Source organism: Chelmon rostratus, chromosome 4, assembly GCF_017976325.1.
Source record: "Chelmon rostratus isolate fCheRos1 chromosome 4, fCheRos1.pri, whole genome shotgun sequence".
Taxonomy (NCBI): Eukaryota; Metazoa; Chordata; class Actinopteri; order Chaetodontiformes; family Chaetodontidae; genus Chelmon; species Chelmon rostratus.
Genome location: NC_055661.1, coordinates 14,952,868 through 14,973,326, shown reverse-complemented (window position 1 = coordinate 14,973,326; position 20,459 = coordinate 14,952,868). Strand labels below are relative to the sequence as shown.

At 45.8% G+C, this 20,459-nt stretch overlaps 1 protein-coding gene across 9 annotated transcripts in view; it reads left to right on the top strand.

Moving 5' to 3' along the window:
- The first annotated feature begins 209 nt into the window (after nt 1-209).
- Nucleotides 210-20,459, top strand: part of LOC121605414 (ephrin type-B receptor 3-like) — a 61,132-nt gene continuing 40,882 nt past the window's right edge. For all 9 annotated transcript variants that reach the window (XM_041935320.1, XM_041935315.1, XM_041935312.1 and 6 more), the window contains exon 1: nt 210-943. In XM_041935320.1, coding sequence (XP_041791254.1) covers nt 880-943 — 64 coding nt within the window. In that variant the 5' untranslated portion in view covers nt 210-879. The remainder of the gene's footprint in view (nt 944-20,459) is intronic.

Sequence of the window (20,459 nt, the reverse complement as noted above, 5' to 3'; positions counted from 1 at the left end):
CAGATTTTATTCTGATAATTCATATGAGACTTATTGATTGTCAAGGTAGACTTTATTTTTTCAATGCAGCTGCTTTAACCGTAACCCCTCCTCCTGGTTGTGCCCCCCGGTCTCTCTCCCTCTCTCTCTCTCCCTCTCCCTCTCTCTCCCTCTCTCTCCCCACTCTCCCGTTATTCCTCCACAGCCGTGTGCTTCATTCCAGTGCACAAGCCGAGCGAAGCAGACGGATCACACAGCAGCCAAAGCTGATAAATTGGCTCAGGGAATAAATATCTATAAACCGCGCGGCTGTGTCTTTACAGGAATACCACTCGATCGCGGACGCATGTGAGCGCGCACATGCCGATCTGGGACTGTACACCATGGTTCTGACACAAGTGCGTCTGCCTCTGCTCCTCTGACCACAGAGAAAGTGTTTGGATCTCCTCGAGAAGGCTGATACCTCGTTTCTTTTCGTTTCTTTTTTTTCCATTGACTCTCATTATTCTGAATACTGCTGGAAATATTCTCCGGATGGTGACCGCGGACTGGACTACCTGTTTTCAGCTGAATCGCTCCATGCGAGGGGAAGGGACTGGAAGACTTGTGCCCGCTGCCTTCGCGCTGGTTTAAAAAAGGCACGTTGGAGCTCGGTGAAAAGGAGAAGGGCTGCTGTTTTCACACATTTTAAACCAAGGGTGTTGTTTCCTCCCAACGCTCACCTCTACGTGTTTTGGTGAATGGGGGTGACTCTGTTCCTGGAGGCTTGACACAGCTGGGACTGGGACTGGGACAGGGACTGGGACGGGACTGGGTGCGTGGAGCGTCGGATCACCCAGGATTGTATTCCTTCCTCTCTCTCTCTCGTGGGTCTATTTACATGTCCGACCTGACTGCTTTATGACAATGGATTACTTTCTGCTTTTATGCAGCCTCTTGCTGCCTGTGGTGTCCGCCGTTGAAGGTAAGAAATTTCATCCTAATGTGTTGTTGCGATGCCTACAGCCTGTTCCCCTGAAGTGAGCCAGCACCCACTGGCTCTCAGAGGATGGGCGCCGCAGCGGGCGAGGCTCCCGTGTATCCAAATTCTCCCTTTTTTTCTGTCATTTGCGACTTAAAGGCAACGTTTCATTTTCCAAGTGGCCATCTGGCTTCTTTTTGGGGCTCACTAATGGCATTATTGGCTTTACGCAGCCAGGCGCTGTGGCCGGTCCTGGTTTCTGTACGCAATTGTTATGCGCGTCAAGGAAAGCTCATCCATTTCAATGGTAGTTGTGTATTCCTTTTTGTTAGATCAGCTATTGCCGGCTGCTGCTGCTTTCTTCGTCGCTTAAACGAAATTAGCGCCACACTGCATCACATCGGGGAGCCGCGGCTCCGAGCCCCCCCACCACCACCAGACACTTTCCCCCAGGTCGGCTGCGTGTATTTTAGGGCTGTGTGAGTGTGTGGCCTTTCGACATGTGGACTATCAGTTCGAGGTCAAAGCACACACTCAAAAAAAATGTGATAATGCTCTATTTTAATAGTGAATTGATTTGGAAAAGCTGTGATGAGATTTTTCTAATTTATCCTTAATTGCTGTGAGACGCCAAATGTTTGGCAAACAGACGATGAGCTGTTCTTTATCTCTGTAGGCTGCTCATTTCATTTTTTTTTCTTGCGGTCATGCCTTTTTTTCTTCACGTGGCATCCACTGATTACTTACAGTTACATTTAACACTTGCTTCCAATAACAAAGCCATCTGTTTAAGCTGAGTGTTTGCCGTGCGTAAAATCGATGGGAAATTCTAGCTTTTTTCTGCTCAGCAATGTCTTCTGTTATCCCTTTCCTTCACGCTGGAGCGTCTCGCTCTGCTCTGTTTGGGGGGGACAAGAAGAAGGAATAGTGGAAATAAGGTTGGAATGGGCCTAAAGCTTGAACTGTGCATGCTGGAGCCCAGGCGAGGCTCCCGGTTGGCTTGTGATGCCAGTAGGAAAGTAGGACAGTGGGCCACTGGCTCAGTAAACGCCTTTCTCTCTCTGCTTGTTTCTATGGACCTGCCCTCGCGGAGGCTTTCTGTTCCTTACAATCAATTCTTTTTTCAAGTCAACTTTAATTATAGTTTTTTATTATTTTTCCTTTTTTTAAATACTTTGCTTGGTGTCGGTGGCTTGAATTAATACGCAGACATCAGCCACATTCCTCTGTTTGTGTTTGCAGTGGACTCACGCAGACACCGCAGAAACAACAAACGTGGAAAACGCCGGCCTGACAGGAAACGCTCGTTTATTTCACGCCGGGGTCGCGTTCCCCACGAAGCCTCCGCACATCCACGCCGCGTAAAATAAAGATCCGGCGCGACACCACCCTGCGTGCGCTTCGCTCAACTCCGTTTCTCGACTCACTCTGCGGTGTCGTGACCCTCATTTGGGGGGAAACATCCGCGGGCCTGTTACGGTCGCCGCAGAGAAAAGATCGCGCTGCTGCTGGAACTCTTCGTGAAATCGCCAATTTCTGACCAGGGCGCTCCTCACGCTGCGCCGCGTCCTCCTGCCGCGGCCAGGCGGAGAGAATACAGGAGCGCCATGAGTGAAAATAGAGTAGTAAAACTTATCTGATACGGTCTGTTGTTTTATTGGCACCTCTAAATGACCGCCAGGCCGTTGTGATAAGAGTCCCCGCACAGAAGGCTTAGTGGCTCTAATAGTAGAACCATCAGTCAAACTTAGATTCACTTTTGATGCTGCTGGGAAAAAAAAAAAAAAAGTTGATTTAATTACCGTCCCACCCCGTAGATGGATAGGTATGGCAGGCATTACATGTTTCTGATACCAGCGCCTTCTGAACCAAATAATTCTGAAATTGTAGTTCTTTATTTTGCCAGGGACCCCCCTTGGACCCCTCGCAATGACCCCTGCAGGTCACCGGACCTCAGCTGGGAACCACTGACTTAAAACACATGGCTTCAGTGGATGAGTGGATTCTTGTTGTGCAGAAGTTTTGGGGTGGGGTGGGGGGTCTACCGGAGAGAGAGAGAGAGAGAGAGAGAGAGAGAGAGAGAGAGATTTGGCGAGTTGGCTGCGCACGGGCTTGACGCATTTCGTTTGAACAATCTATTCTCTACATACGTGATGTCATAAATTGTACCAGAGTGACCTGACAGGGGGTTTACCAAAGCTTTTAATACAGCTGGATGATTTATGTCCGACGCTGGGTCTTCTTTCTGGGCTATCTGGCTTTATGGCGATTTGGGGAGAGAGAAGCGGTCTGGTGGGGAAGTTTCCCCGGGCCCCTGTGTGCGTCTCTCCGGGTCCAGGGGTCACACAGCCCGGGGAAAGGCTCTTAATTAATTCATGTTTTCTTTTCTTTCTCATTTTTCCCCTTTTTATCCTCCCTTGCTCACATCCACTTCTCAAACTGACGTGCAATTGCTAAATCCACAGCAATCAATCTTGTAAATTTTGTTTTGCTTCTAATTATTTGATTAGGAGCCCATTTCGCCCGTTTCTGGCTTCTCAGTGGCTGCAAACGTGGACGACATTCAGAATCTGTCCGTGCGCTTCAGCTGGCTGGACTGATTGGTTTTACGTGGCTCAGATGAGGCCCTACCAAAAAGAATGACCAGTGGTTTCAGCGCAGGATGAAAATCTTCCTGCCATAATGGTCGTTTTATGGCTCATCTTTTTTAATTTGATGGATTTTTTTATTTCCCCTATAAGAGTTTGACTATTCAAATGTGTTAAATGCGTTAATTGTCTGAGGATCACGACCTTTTAATTCCACTTCAGTTATTTTCTGTGTTCATTAGAAAGCGTAATTCATAATGTTTGTGGAGGTCAGGCCACTCGGCGGCCTCAGTCGCTGTAAGAGAGGCCTTGCCTGGTGAACTTGCAGCTGCCATCAGCGAGCTGGGGAGACAAATTGCGTCGATGACAGTTCACCGTGGCGCACAGGCGGCGTGGTTACTGCTCGGTGTAAATTACTTGTGATGGAGGGAGGAAGCACAGGAAGAAAAAAAGGGCACGAACAAAGGCACCATAACGACACCGAGGCCAGACCGACGAGCTGCGCACCCATTTAGATGCTGTTTATCTGAACTGATTGTCTTAACGCATGTGTCATTCTAGTTTAAACGATGCTGAAATCAGATACAGCCTGCTGAGCTCGTTCAGTGTGGAAGCACTGGAGGGAGTTTCAGGTGCCACAACTGAAAACTTAATGAAAAAAAAAAGTTTTTTTTTGCTTGTATTTATAATGACGTCAAAGACATTACGCTTGCACTTTACCCCCACCCCCCCCCCCCCCAAAAAAAAAAAAAAAAAAAAAAAAAAAAAAAAAACCTCTTACGACGGCTTCCAATTGAACAGCTCTCACCTGGAATCATTTTCCGTCCTAAACTTAAACAAATGGACTTTTATGCTCGCCGCTCAGGGCTCCCCGCTCACTCTCCATGCTTGTTTTTTCTATTTACGGCGGTGTGTTTTCGTGGAGCGATTATACGCACAACCAGGGCCTTTGAGGCGCACATGTTTATGTTTTTACGTGGGTGAGATCACACCTCCACAGGAGCTTCCCTGTGCCCGGTCGCGTTTGGCACATTTCTCACCTCACTCTCTTTCATGATTTATTCTCCCCCCCTGGTCTTTCTTTAGCAGAGGAAGACCACTCGCCATCATCATTATTTTATGACACGTATTATAAGACAGTGAGGCAGTGGCAAATCATAAAAGGTGAGGGAAGGGGTGGTATAAATTATTATTTCCAGGTGGTGATCATTAGGAAACGAGAAAAACACCCTCGCAAAACAGTTCGAGTTCATTTAAGGATGGGAATAGGAGTAATAATCTTAAGTTTCATTGCATGCGAAGATATCGGGCGTAAATGGAATTTTCCATCAGAGGTGAAAAATATGCGTCAACTTGTATTCAAACAAATATAAAACGTGCGTGAACTAAAATTTAAGTGAGGTGATTTGGCGCAATTTTAAGAGAATGGGGTATAAACTACTTTCTTTTCTTGCTTTATTTTTTAAAGAAATAGCGAATGTGGTGCCTTGTTTGATATTTGCGCCCATTGATAATAATAATATTATTATTAGGCCTATTTACTTAAATTTGAGGCTTTTCCTAGATTTTGGAGGGCTGCATCTGTCAAAAACTCGAATTACATTAACATGAGGGGAGTAATGGGGCCATTTTGTCCGGCACACTTGCTGTCCGAAGGCCCTCATACGCCTGGCTTTATTTAAGAGCGCAGCGTCAATGTGTGTGTGTGTGTGTGTGTGTGTGTGGCCCGAGCAGGACTCACAGAGAAGCTGCGATGTTAAACGTTACTCCAGGAGCTCCTCTCCTGAACAAATGTATTGAGGGTCACAATTGAAGTGACAAAGGGCACAGTTAGTGGCTCTATGGTGGCTATCAGTCAGACCATTCAAGGGCCGAGTGGAAACGCACTGAAGAGGCGTGGAAGTGAATTTGCAAAATAAAAGCAAAGTCATCCTGGCAATTCTGCTAATGAATCATTCCCTGTGGAGGTCAGCAAAATAGCGAAGGACTATCTATCTATCTATCTATCTATCTATCTATCTATCTATCTATCTATCTATCTATCTATCTATCTATCTATCTATTTAAATTTATATTTTATATATATTTATATATAAGTTGGCTTATAAAATAAAAATAAATAAATACACACTTTTACAAGATAAGAAATACGATCATGCTGGCAGTCGCTCCGGCGCACAACACACAAAGAGCGTTCAAAGTGTCAATTGATGTGGTCTTATTGATCGAGCGAATCAACGCTGCTCAGCCCCTCAAAACCGCAGAATCAGGCTGGATGCGGGCTGTCTTCTTGAGAGAGGCGATTACCAGCTCACAAGGATATTTATCAATGTCCTCAATCAATTTGCTGGGCGAAGCATAACCTCCACTCCTGTGCAACAGCCGCGAGTGCACACTGGGCACAAAGGGTTCCTGCCTCTCCAATAATAGTGATAATAATGATGATAAGAATATTTTAGACATGAATAACATACATCAAAAAACATTTCAAATCAGAATTATCAGAATTATTAATATTATTAATATTACATTAATATTATTATATGTAAGAATTTAGACTAAAACAAAATCTAGTTAGTCATGTCATTTATTAACATATAAAAAAATACGTCGTTTTAATAGAAGATGAATATAAAATGTATGATATTTTTGCCATTATTAATTATTACTATTATTATTAGTAGTAGTAGTATGATTAGTTAGCTCTATCTTACCATAGTGTTTATACATTTGAAATCCAATAAGTTCTTTTTGTCTGTCATGTTCAAACTCATTGGTTGTCCATTTGAATTTATATTTGCTTCAGAGTAACAAATTGGCAAAGCAATGCAGATCGATAAACATTCAGAGACTTTCACTTGTTTAAAGAGAATAAACTGAACCACGAGAGAAAACAATAGTATCAGTGCGTCGCCCTCAGCAGTATCCTGTGAGGTGACCTCGACAGAGAGCCCAGACAGTCGCTAGGTCACACGCTAGGCAGCCGCCATGTTGAACAGATGTACAGTGACTTAGGTTCAGATTGGCGTAAGACGCTCAGGAAAGAAGGGGGAGCGGATGACGACACGGTGGGAGTTGGGGTGGGATGGGGGGGGGGGGGCGTGAGGTGGTGGTCAGGATATGGGGCAGAGTTGGATCAGAGACCCAGAGAGCAGCAGAACTGACAGACTTTGCAGATGCAGCGGGCCTGCGGGAGCGCTCATGCGCACCGGCTGATGGTTCATGGCTCATATGGCGGCGCGGAAAGATTCACCGAGCTGGAATTTCACATGTAGGCGAGCAACAGCCGCGTCAGGCCTGCTGGGGCCTTCACGCACACCACGGAGTGGACGAAGCAGGGTGGCTGGTGAAAATAAGGCAGCTGGGATGAACTCAGCTCTGATTCTGTGGCACTGAACTGCAGCCTCCATTGACGATGAGACAAAACATGACATCAGGGAACGTGTCAAGTCATGTCTGTTTTATTGTGTTTGTTTGGGGCTTTGAAACATAATGGCAGTTTCTAGCTTAGCTTTGGGAGCTTACAAAACAGGCTCAACAGAGGCAGAATAGAAAACCAGTAGCAACTTTACACTGTTCGAGAAATATGAGTGTAAGCATATTGCAGTTATACAATGTGTTTTTGTAGGTTATTAGTGGTACTTTACAGTCGCCTCCACATGTAAGTAAATCCTGGACTTTTTCAGCTGATATGGATATTTTGATATAAAAGCCAAAGGCTTTGTGCATAATGGCAACAACTCACATTAATATATAAAATGTGCTCATGTTTTTGCTGTTATTGCTTTAAAGTTAAATGTTTATGTTCCTGAAAGAAGCCTTAGCGAGTAGTATGTCAGCTTTACGTGATAGTCCCTTTGAATATGCGATATTCAAAGGGCGTTCTCCGGACAGTATGTGACTGTATGTGCGTACGGGGCTCGTGTGCGCGTCTCTTTCTGTACACGGCATTTGTGCGTGCAGTCCATCCTGGCATCCGACAGAGGGGCCTTGTGGGATGGCAGGTCTTTGCGCCCACTGTCGAGAGCAGGCAGAGGAGGGCGAGTGTGTCTGGGCCTGCCCACTGCACAGACACACTGCTGGTGTCTGCAGTCAGCCAAGCAGAACAAGGGAGAGACGCACAGACAGAGGGAGGGAGAGAGAGCGAGGGAGAGGTTCTGCACTCGCAGCGAGAGCAACATGGGGGGTAGGAGTGTGTGTGTGTTTGGGAGGTTGCAGGGGTTGGGGAGTGTTTGTGTGTGTTTTGTTGGGAGTACAGTATGTCACGATATGTCTCCTCCTCCAGCTAAGGTGGACTGAATTAAAAATGAAGTCATGCAGTGGTAGCACAGAGCGACACCACCCTCGGCGTTAGCCGTTGACATTAATAGCTGAAACTTAACTTAAACCTTTTGTTTAAAGGGTTTCAGACCATTATCCTGCCCCCACAATATAATGTTTCTCTTAAAACTGTATTCCCTGCAAGAGGTAAAACACAACAAAAGTTAACTGACAGCCTCTTATACATGTGCTTTGGTCTGAACTTACTCAGAACCTGTTAATTTTTGTCATAGGAAAGTTTCATCGCATGTGTGCATGTGTGTGGATGCAGGATGGGTATTTCACATTGCTCAGCTCACCCAGACAGGGATGTCTCCCGTCTCTGGTCCTTTCTGAACTATATTAATGGCTTTCACAATACTGATGAAATGTTTGACATTATATTAATGGCCATCAGAGTTGGAGTTTTATAGGCCCTGTCGGCACCGGATGTCCATAAAGTGTAGCTAAAATTACCACGTGTCAAAATGTCCAGATTCTAAGTGAGTTAGGACCCGCTGTGCTTTCCACCCACTCTCAACCCACGTCCTGTGACCCCTATCCAGAGGTCATGAGGGGGGTCTGTTTGGACGAATTTGGAGGGGGATTACTCCCCAAGGCTAGTCCCGTTCCTCCTCAACAATAGCTGCTCTAACACAATCAAGCTCCAGGGGTTATCCTTTTCCAGTGGCGAATAAAAATACCCTGAAAGAGGATGTGTACATTTAGAAAGACAGACTGTGCAACTTTCCACGGCTCGTTGACTCACATAAACACTCTCAAAACAGACCGGGTCGAAAGCACAGTTGGAGACTGGGGCAGAGATGTGCGCTTGACTTCTTTTTTGTCACCATGGTCAGGCTGCTCATCAGGGCAGTTGTGCTATTTACATACAGGTGGGACCTGGAGCACTTCCGAGAGGTGACTAAGAGCCTGCGTGGACATGACAGTCGTTATGGCGCTCTTCACTTGGCAAGCAGAGGAGGTTATTCGAAGGAACAGAGGGGTGGAGCTCTGGGGAGCAGACTTCTCCGAGCAGCAGTTTGATCCACCTCAGAGACTCCTCCCACCATTTCTTTACAAGCTACAGACTCTTGTAACAAATTTTGCCGATGGAGCAGAAAGGGATCTTTGATATTTCTCTTTAAAAAACTAGCCAGTTACATCTGTCTGGAGAGTGGACGCTGCTGTAAAACAGTATGCCTCGAGGGGGGAGAAAGGCCACATCACCTGGTTTCAGCCTTGTTAACTGTAAGAAGAAAAGACAGATGGGGGAACTTTCTTTGTTGAGTTGAACTGTAGCTGGGTGGCTGATGGCGGGACTTTTCGAGGCGCAGGGCCTGGCTCCAGGCCTTGTTCCCTTCAAGAGCAGGAAAACAGCCTTTGCTAATTTTCAAACAGCGCACAGAGCCTATGTGTGATGATAGGAACGGCTTCAAGGGAAAAGCTGAAGTCATGCCTGATGTGATGGGCTCAAATGTCCGTTGTAATTAACCATAATGCATGTGTGCGAACGGGAGTGTTTGAACAGTGTATATTTTACTTGGTAAGGGGTCTTGTTGAGCGTAGTGTTGCAGCAGGGCACCATTACACCTTCCTCTGCCCCACTTCTCATCCTTGATGTCAAAAACACTCACCACCTGCACTTCATCTACACTTCAAAAGCCCCACAGGCTAGAGGAGGGCTCCCCACTTCTATTAAATATTTCTCCCTTTCCCTTTTTGTCTTCCCGAGAACAGCAGCGGGTTTAACCAGACTCCTTCTCTCTTAACGACTGCGCACCAAGTTCACTCTGAACACCTCGAACACACTGTCTACTGCAGAGCTCACACACGGCAAATCCAACACATTTCAGTGGCAGAAGCACCGGTCACACGTGACCTTTTGTCAGGATATTTACATAATCCCCATGGTTCCACGCTGCGGCCTCCTAGATGCACCGCCAGCTGTAGGGAGCATTTATTTAACCTCAGCTCAAGTTGAAAAGGAGTTTCAGTGACACAGTGACTTTAATGTCTCAGTGAGTGCAATATTTAGAGGGCAATGTAAGAAAGTCCCAAAAGCCTATTATTAAGGCAGGCATTAAATGGGGGCAATCTAGCAAATGTGGAGGTGTTGCATTTGGTCTTTTGTTACTCAGATGGCCCTAACACCTGATCATTTGGTAGATGGCAGAGAGCTGTAAAGTTGAGTGTGTGTGTGTGTGAGTGTGACACAAATACAGTCATGATGTGTGTTTTCGGCAGCAGGCAGAGGACAGGAGGGGAGGCCACCCTGTGGGTTTGCCTTCAGCTTTGGCCAGTTCACAGAGCTGTAGCAACTGGTTGAGTATATTTGTTTAATTTAGGTTTCATGTCACAAAAGTTCACATAATATCTGTTCTCACTTGACGTTAACTTCACTTCAAACTGTGGATAAAAACTGTAATTCACATAGAGTTTATCAGGCCATTTCAAATTAATATTTGGTGTTCGGTATGCCTGTGTGACATAGTGGTTGTTAGTCGTGATTTTAACAGGGGTTTGACAATGAGTGCTGTGAAAGACTAATTGCAATGATTCAGATGAAAGCCCTGGACAATATAGGCTGACCCCCTCCCTCTGTGCCAAGTCAGGCCATAAACAGCTTCCCTTTCCCCTTTCGCACCCAATGGAAATCCCTTCTGACCTCTCAACTCTCACACACACACATTTAACACACATGAATGGTGACAGTTGCTTAATCACAAGGCCATACACACGCATGCACACATTACCTCCGCCCGATACACATGCACTCAAGCCCCCGCGAAATCTTCCCCCACGCACCCACCTGCCTCTTAGGGTCAGGGCCCACATCCACATCCACTCACTCCTCTGCTAATGAATCAATCAGCTGGTGCCTGCTTCCATTCATTTCACTGCTGTCAGGCCCCATCGATCAGCCCCTTTCTCTCTGTCCCAACAGAGCAGCGGGAGAGCTCAGGGACCGAGACGAGAAGAAGGGGCTCGAAACATCCAGGCAGTTCAAAGAGTCCTCCACGATTCTTATCTGCTTTGGTTCCCCAGAAATATAGCGTTCTGACGGTGTGTAGCAGTGAAATCAAAGAGCGAGAACAGATTAAAAAAAGATCAAGAAGAGAAGATGTTTTCTCCTAGAGGTTATACATGGTATCTGACCTTCCTTTTACCTCTGCGAGACTAGCGTGTTAGCACTGTGGATTCCAGCATCACGGGAAGGCTGGACCTAGCGGGTGGAGGATTTCAGCCAGGTGCAAGCTCGCTCACTTCCAGGGATGCCCCTTCTCTGCCATGAGGTATAAACTGCCTGCCCTACAGCTGCGTTTGAGCCTCGAGCTTGGCTAGGTGAGCGATGCGCATGGTGGGTCCAGCTCTTGCCTTGCTCCTCTCCCCCCACCTACCGAGTCAAAGTCAGAAAGGTTATCAGTTATTAAAGCCCCTCAAAGTTGGAGCTGCGTGTGTCCGAGGCCATGCAGAGTGAGGCAAAAAGAGAGGGTTTTCATTTCTAAAAGCCACTTAGTTCTGTCTATCGGGCTGTCGCTTCATTTCAAAAGGTGTTGAGAGAAGCAACCATGCAGGATAGAGGTTGCAGAGAGGTTGCCGGGAGCCAAGGTCAATTACGTTGAGGTTAGGGGAAAGGAAGTGCAGGAGGGCAGGTACAGTAGGAGGCGGAAGAAGAGGGCGAAGGAGTGTGAGGAGCTGAGGAACAGAGCAGCAGTAGGTTCTGAGACTGTGAGACCCATCTGAGCAGAGAAACTGTAATCTCCCGACTTGGATGCATTCCACCAACCTTTCGTCCAAGTCTCCCCTTGCATACCATGCAGCTTCCTCCCAGATACAGGACCGTACCTGCCGTTGCTTTCTACCTCTCTCTATCTTTTACCCGCAGTCCCTGCATCTCGCACACACATACGTTCACATTGGTCCCAGATGAAAGGTCTAGGCTTTGATGAAGTCTGGAAAGAATCTGCCAGCAGTTTTTTAATGAATGTGACAAGCAAGCCAGTGCAGATCAATGGAAACATTGTGTGACGATGTCAAGATGCAATCTCCGATAGTGTCAGTATGGGTGAGTCAATGGGAGATGGAATAAAATAATTAGAGTCGAACAAAAGGCAGAGGGATCGAGTGAGTAAACACAAATCTCATATGAGCTATGATTGCAAGCTTAACCAATAGCCGGGCATTGTGGCTTTAATACCTGTGCACAGTTAAATGTCTGAGAAACTCAAAGCCTTGTTAAACTCGGCTATCAACAGGAACAAGGTGTGGTGTCATTTTTCAACATTTGGTTTCTTTTTATAGAGTGGCAAAGTTTACCTTTGGTTCAGATGCTCATTGATTTATACAGATCAATACATTTTAATGCCATTTGATTTGGGGAAGTCTGAGGTTGTATAACTGCAGTGGTGGTTGAGCTCAAGTTAATCAGGTACCACCAACTTCAAGGTGTGTATTGTGTCAGCCAGACAGCTTGGCGCTCCGGCCTGCCAAAGAGACGAACCGAAAGGTTCCCGGCTTTCCACCAAAAAAAAGGTGGGCATTAAGCAAAATCCTCTGCAGACAAAGCCTCCTTTTATATACTGTTTACCTTTCCTTTCTTCACCTCCCTGTCACTCTCTTTGGCCATGTCCCTTTCCCAGCCTTGCTCTCAGCCTATGATCTCTCCGCCACTTCTCTTTAACTGTCATTCTCGCCCTTTCTTCTTTCATCCCATCCTTTTTGTCCATCGTTCTGCCCTCTGCCCCTCTTCAGTTCCCTCTTCTGTGACCGCAGCTTATCACAGCTACAGTAGGTCCTAATTGCAGTATTATTTTCCTTTCCCTGTTATCTCACTCTCTTCTGATATCAAAATCCCAACAGTGACAGTAAGGAGCGGGGAGACAGATGCTATTTACTGCTCAGAGACCCTTTGTTGTTGCCTACTACTTGATAAGGTCTTGACTGTCAAGACGACTCCCTCTATTATGTGTACAGAGAGAGGAAAGTCTGCAGTTGAAAGGCATGGCAAATGCATGTCATCTCCCCTCATTCCGTTGACCGAAATTGTTTCCTTACATGACAGGTCTGACATGCACTTTTCTTTCAATGTGTCACTGTCGCCCTCGGCGTTTTCCACGAAACGTGTTCCTCGCCTGTCAGCTTGGACAAAAAAAAAAAAAAAAAAAAAAAGAGTCGCGCAGGATGAACGACTGAAACGAGAAAGGCGGGAGTGCCTCAGCGGGCTGTAACGCAATACGTTGCTTTAGGTGGCAGAGGGTGTCTAAGTGGGAGTCGTGTGAGGTGTCTGGCTTTTGAATACCTCAGCCAAACAGCTAAGAGTGTGAAAACAATCGGCAGAGACATGAAAGTGCGAGCGAGAACACACACAGGGGGTCAGATAACCCCTGGCCAGATGGGGTGATCAAGTGAGCAGGGGAGAAAGGTTGGGGGGGCTGCAATGTTTTTGCCACTAGTGTCAGGAAGGGGCTACATAAGAACTACCCCCTGTGCCACTTTTGGCCTCCTTAAATCCCAGAGGGTGCAGATATAAAAGGGTGGTGATGATTAGAGATTCAATGTGGCCTGCCATCAATCAATGCCACCAAGATGGACAGAAACGCTGCCGATAGCCCATCCTTGCAACCAGATTGGGTTTGTGCCTCTTGGGATTCACGCCCTTTTTTCACGCTTTGTTAATTAAGCGACCAGGCTGCCCCTGCACTTACTTATTTATGAATCTTGGCTTCGACCGGTACTGGAGACCACTTGGTCTCCCCTAATTAGTCCCCCACTAATGGCCCTGCTTCCACACAATCCATACAATCGCAACCCAGACCACCGACCCCCATTCTGTCAATGCAAACACAACCATGACACCCATATGACCTTGACGTTATACAACCCACGTTGTCTGGTGTTGTGTTTCTATAGTACTGGATAAAGTGCCCCACATGGGATAATGAGGCAACACTTAAAAAAATCAATTTCCATCTCCGTCTGTTTTACTAATTCCTCACCTATTCATTAACCCAAGAACAGAGCGGCCCGGATGTGTTGAACCTCGACAGTCATTAGATATGGAAGAGAACCTGAAGGAGCAGAACGGGAGGGTTTCGTGTTGGTGAAATATTAACACTTTCCCAGAGCAGCAGGAGCTTTGCAGATTTAACTCCGGCATGATTTATTGATATGTGTATTCCCTCTTAAACAGGGGCTTGTTGCATGCAGGGAAAAACAACAGATGTGTACTGTTGGCTTCATAACACCTTTCTGAGTGAAGTATGCCAGTAGACATCCTTGTATAACCCCAGTCTTTTTAATTACTGCAAGTACCAATCGGTGCTGCAGGCACCCTGCTCAACAGCCTTTTCCCGTCCTTTAAATGAAGTCACTGTTCAGGGTCAGGAAGCCCAGCCGCTCTGGCCTTGTTTGGTGCGGTTTGAATCCCATAAACACCGGTCCCGAGTCAGATTTACTGGCCAGTGGCCCTGGGGATTCATTTGTATTCTACCCACTTTGGCTGGTTCAGGGTCAGGGCCGATGACTAATCAGGTCAGTGCTGATCCACACCCTGTGGTTGGCGCATTACCAACCCCACCTAGCTCACTTGGACCACCAAGAGGTCTGGCTTGTGAATTTGTGTGTGTGTGCCTGTTGAAGGTAGATGAAACACATATGAGCTGGATGGAAACATCCTGATATTTTTGGTGCATCTCATTTCCCATGTCTCCAGCTGGGGAGAAAAACAAACTTGCACCTCGTTGTTGTTTATTCCCTTCGGATCGTATCGCCACAGGCCACAACAGAAGTGAACCCAGCCGAACACTTGTGCTAATGGGTGAGCTTAGGCATAAACATTGGGATTGTTATTTTTTAACTAGCTAAATTTGCCAGAGGCAGTGTTATAAGGATCACAGTAAGGCAGGTGGGTAGGTGGGGGAACTTTCTGGGTGAGTTATGAAAAAGTTAACCACTGGTTCTCTTGGACAACCCTGCTGCAAAACAACATTCAGTTACTCCCCTGATTTTATACTATATTCTATTTTGTTAGTCATTGTTGCTTTCTGTATTTATTCATGTTTATTTTTCAACCCACTTGTATGCACATTATACTTCTATGTTTATTCTTACTTATCTTTGTTCAGCTCTGCTTTTAGCTGTATCTCTGTTTCTGTCTGTTTCCTGTGTGTAAGTACACTGACAGCAACTTAAAACTGGAGGCAAATTCCATGTATGTGTACACACACACACTTACTTAAAGTTGATTCTGATTTTGATTTTAGCGTATTTCTGAGTAGCTTCACCTCTGAACACAGTTCTCACAATCTGTCCCATCAGCCTCTTTGGTAGTCAGATAATCCAGATAATGTCATTTTAAAACTGAAAAAAGCTGGTCAAAACAGGTTAATGTATAAACTGATCAGTTACTGTCCCTGCAACCTGGTCTTCTGAACCAATGCAAATGTATCAACAAAATCCTTGTCCCTTTTATCTACTTAGCATCTTCCCCTTCTGTTTAAATAAAAATCATTTTTAATTTCCTTTTCTTTATCTTCCTGAGGCGTCAGGCCATCCATTGTGTTTACTAGGATGATAGACACACCAGAATACTCACATGTGCGAACACAAACCGGTGATAATGTTCCATCTCTATAATACTTCTGAGGTCTTGTTGGAATTCCCAAATGACCTTTTGTGTCCCTGCACACACACACACACACACACGCACAAACGTGTGCACAGATGTGCATCTATTCAAGATGGAAATCCATGTTTTAGATGCAGGAAAATGTTTGTGTATGTGTGTGTGTGTGTGTGTGTATGTGCACAGACAAGCACTGTGTGTTAGCACATAAATCAATGGGTGCCTGGTGGCCATGTGGTTAGAGCTACAGTGTGTGTGTGCGTGTGTGTGTGTACAGTATGTGTAGGTCATGGTGGTCTGGGGGTAATCGGTGACACCTCGCTCCCTCCAAACTGCCAGTTTTAGTTACACATCAATGAAGGGTGAATAATAGATTAGCCAGGGTAGCCCATACTCCTCCTACATATCCCAAGAGAAAGACAGAGGGATGGAAAGATAAATAGATGACAAAATGAAAAATATCTATACTATGTATCTTCAAGAGAGAAAAAACAAGCCAGGAGACAAAATATATTTAACCCAGAGCTCCCCGTTCCCTCCCTAATTTTATTTGTCGTCCACATCATTCAGCCAAACCATCAAACCTCAACCTTCCTCACTCCTTGTTTAGATAGTGTCCCTCTCCTCCTCCCTTGTCCTGATGTACGACCAGCGTCTATCTCTCAGATTTATGCTGCTGTTTAGGCGCTTTAAGGACAACAGGACACCTTCAGATGAAAAAGGGGTCGAGGCGTAAAGTCCAGGCCAGTCAGCTTGCTTGGGCTTAGCAGACCCGCTGGAGTGTGTGAGGGTCCTTGAGCGTGGATCGGTGATGCAAGTGGTTCTGTAATCATGGTGTGATTATTTACACATCCATCTTACTAGGACAATGACAGGATGTACTTCTGTGTGTGTGTGTGTGTATGTGTGGTAGAGAAAGATGTGTTGTCTGTGTCTATGTCAGCCTGTGCTGTGCATTTGCCTCTGCATTTTGGGAGCTATGTCCTTGCCAGTCCACTTCTGTGCATGTGTGTGTGTGTGTGTGTTACTAACCGCTGTATGGTTTATTCCGTCTTTCTCTGGTGTTGCTGTCTGGGGCCCTCTGTGTGTCATTCCAATGCGCAGAGGTCTTTATGTAATTGAAGTGGGCCTCTGAAAGCCCCCTGCCATATGGACCCCAGCAGCCTTGGATGTCTGTCTGTCCATCCGTCAATTTCTTTTAATTGCCCAGAGCCCGGACTCTGTGCCGTCACTATCCATCGAGTGGTTTCTCCATAGGTTAAATACATTAATATGTAATAAGGTCTGGGACTTCACCAATCCCTGACCACGAGATTGACCAGATAATGCTGAGCTGGGCTGAGAACGGGTAGCATGTGGATGCTAAAGGCTAAAGCCTGGCTCTAACTTTCCCTTTCCTGTCGTCATCAAGCCCATTTTACACCATCTTTTCCCCCCACTCTCTTTTTTATATAAAGGTGGTATACTGTAGTGAATAAAATGTGTTTCTCAAAGCTGCAAACAATTTTCCCTTAAAAAACTAGGTGCTGCTCCTCCTTTATCTGTTTTTCAGGGTAAACATGAAAATACGAACCAAAAACAACCCCCCTTTGTATCGAGATCATGTCGTTGAAATCGTGGAGCTAGAATGGAGTTTTGTATTGTTTGCAGTATAAATGTCATTACTGTTTTGTGTCATAAAGTTAATCCCCCTGTGTACTGTAAAGTCATAAAGCCATGTTCCTGGAATCTGTGTGGCATAAAATGTGAAGTTTATTTTGGAGGTTAGAGGTTGCCAACCTTCACAGCAGTTTTTGTTTATTATGGTAATTATACTAACGCCTTAAAATAAACATGGTAATAATTAAGTGAGGCAATACAGCAATTTGTGCTTGTTGAAGCCAGAAACGTCCTCTCCATCTCCTCAGCTCTTGGTTATTTCCTTTAAATGACATCATAACTGGAGTGACACACACATTTAGTTGGATCTGTTGTCAGAATGCTGCAGCTGATGTTTGCAGTTTCTCACATGCAATGTTGTCAGTGTAGAAACTGGAGCTTGCTCTACAGCACTGCTACACGTACAAGAAAGCACTTTGCAGGGATGTAAGCTAAATTGCTAAAATCTAAATGCAATGTACATGTAGGGTTGAGCAGATAATAGCACTGACATGGCCAAGTTTGAAGCTTTTTCTGGATGCTCCTCATGCTCTCTCACTCTGCCCAGCTCCTGACCGGTTCATTACTGGTGCTTTTAGCTGCTGAAGAGGCGAAGTCCATTTGCACAGAGGAGGTCTAACAAGTCAAGTTATTACAGCAGCCAAGTGTGAGATTAATTAACTCAGTGGCGATTAAGAATGCGGGTCCGACGAGAATCTCTGGGAGCGAGGGGAGGGGAGGTCGAGAGGGAGACGCACAGATAGTGTGAGAGAGAGCCTCCACTCCAAAACAGATCAACGTGATTAATCTCATCCAGCCATTTGTGGGTATGTGGCACTGAAAAACAAAATAGCCATAAACAATAATGATCACTCCTCTGCACCTCTTACTCTATGTTAATGATGCCAAATAACAAATAAACGCATTTATCTGCCACTACCCGCTTCAGAAATGAAATGAAAGCCTGGTCTCTGAAATAAATATATAACCCTTTTTCAGTAATCAATCCGCAGCTGTTTGTCATCATAGACCATTAACTGTTGTTCACAGTGCAAAGAATGGGAACAGGCAGCCGGGAATTAGGTTGTTTCCAGCTATCTCATGCAGGAGAGCAATGCTGCTGGCAAGATTTTACATGGTGGAAACTCGAACAACTTCTCTCCAAAGATCCAAAGCTGGTCAGTCAGTCAGTTTCAGCGAGCAAACACACATCTATGGAGGAGAAAAACGATCGACAAGACTGGGAGTGGTAGCCACATATGTGAAGAGACTGTCATAAAGGTAGAAACAAAAGAGCAATAGACACAAAAGGAAGAAAGGATTTGTGAGGGGAAGAGACAAGACAAAACCAGCTGACCTGCCCAGTTTACCTTGTCCAGTGTTTTATATAAACAGCATCTGGTGTGCGACTGCATCTGGGCCATTCTTCCTGTTTGTATTTGCAATGTGGCATGCCACATTCAAATTTTAATTGTTTTCCATAAAGCGCCTCTCCCTGGCTTCTTTGTAAGTGAGCGCGCAGAGAAAGAGATATCTTTTATGTGATCTTTGTGTATGTGGATTTGCGTGGCTGGAACAGACAGGGTGTGTGCATGTGTGTGTGAGCGTCTCAGTCACACGGGCCCGCAGAGCCCTGACCTGGCAGGTTGCATTCCTGACTTCAACTGCCCTAACCTCCCCTTTGTTCTGCCTGTCTTTGACCTGAATGGTTAATGACTGGGCAAGCAGGTAAACGGTAACAAGGCCACTGTCTGCTTAACGAGCTGATGTGAGAAGCACCCGTCTGCCCGCAGGGTTTGCGCGTCACCTGGTCCTCCTTATCCTTCCTTTTGAGAAGACAGGACAGGGGAGTGGGGGTGCGACGATGCGTATGTGTGGTGGCGGTGGGGGTAGAGTATAATTACTCTTCTACTAAAATTCCCCATCTGCCATTTTTTCTCCCTTTCTTTTTTCCCACTCTTCTCTTTTTTTCTTCCTCACAGGTAAACGAGGGCATACCTGGGAAATTAACATGACTGGCGGTGATAATTGACTTGATAATTACCCTGAAACATCTTCATAAATCATCAGCGGTTGCTCAATGAGCCAAAAGACGGTTTTTAGTATGTGTAGCTGGAGTCCTGCTAATAGGGTAGTCCCCAGCTCCTATTTTGGTTCTGTTTTTGTTTATCCTGTCTGTGAAAGTTTCCGAGGAGAAGCAGAAAAGAAACAAGCAAACCTCAAAGACTTTTGGTCTCTACCGCCGCAGTATTTTTTAAACTGTTTTAAAGTAATTGGAAGCCACTGGCATGCGGAAAATGCGGACCGCATTGGGGCTTTGCCCCTCGCTTCAGACACATGGGCAGCTGTTCCGGGTGTAACAGGAAGTAGCCAACTTTAATTAGATTCAACACGATCATTACATGCTGCAGTGGAAGTGCATTGTAAGGTGATCTGATATGTTGGCAGATGACTGTATTAGGAGAGACTGTTTAAAGAGAAACAATGGGGGAGAGAGAGGGAGAGAGAGAGATGGCATGTGTTTGTGAGAGAGACTGAGTGGCTATTGAAACAGAATGGCAAAGCTGGGTGCTAAGCCCTTTTCTTGTGGTGCTCAGCCATTCAAAAAGCCACAGCTTTTATTCAATGCCCGGTTCCAGCTCTTTCTAGGCTACACCCCCAGTGAACAAACAGGATTTGTGTGCACGCATGTGTGTGTGTGTATGTGTGTGTGCGTGTGTGTGTGTGTGTGTGTACAAGTCTTAATAACATGTCTCATTTTCTATTTGTATGTGTTTTAGTGTTATTATTGTTTAAATAATGTATTATGCATAATGTGTGTGCGTTAGCATTATGTAAGTGTACAGTACGGGTTTGTGTTCCCATGCGATTGAGCTCTGTTTGTTGAGTCAGCCATTGCTGACACACAAAATTGCCTGAAACCTGCTATTAGAGCTGTGAGGTAACTGCTCACACACAATCCGACTGCACAGGCAGCACAATAGCCCACCTCCTATTGAACAAAAGTGTGTGTGTGTGTGTGTAACTGTGCATGTTTATGCTTCTCGCGCCTCTGAGACACTCTGATAATCACTGGCTTCCACCCATACAAGCAAGCACTCATTCATTCACACAGGTGAGCGTGTGCGTGTGCACACAAAGCCGTCCTGAGCACCAGGGAAACGTTTCCATTGAAATTCACACGTAGCTCCCCAGGGACGAGTTGCACATTTTCATGTATTTGGTCCGGGAATCTGTGCTGCTATCTTCGACGCAGCCTGTTGCCAAATCCATCGAGCTGTTGTGAATGAACGCCCTGGTTGGCACAGGGGCTGAGGAGAGGAGAGGAGAGGAGAGGAGAAAAGGACAGCAGTGAAGTAGACGATGG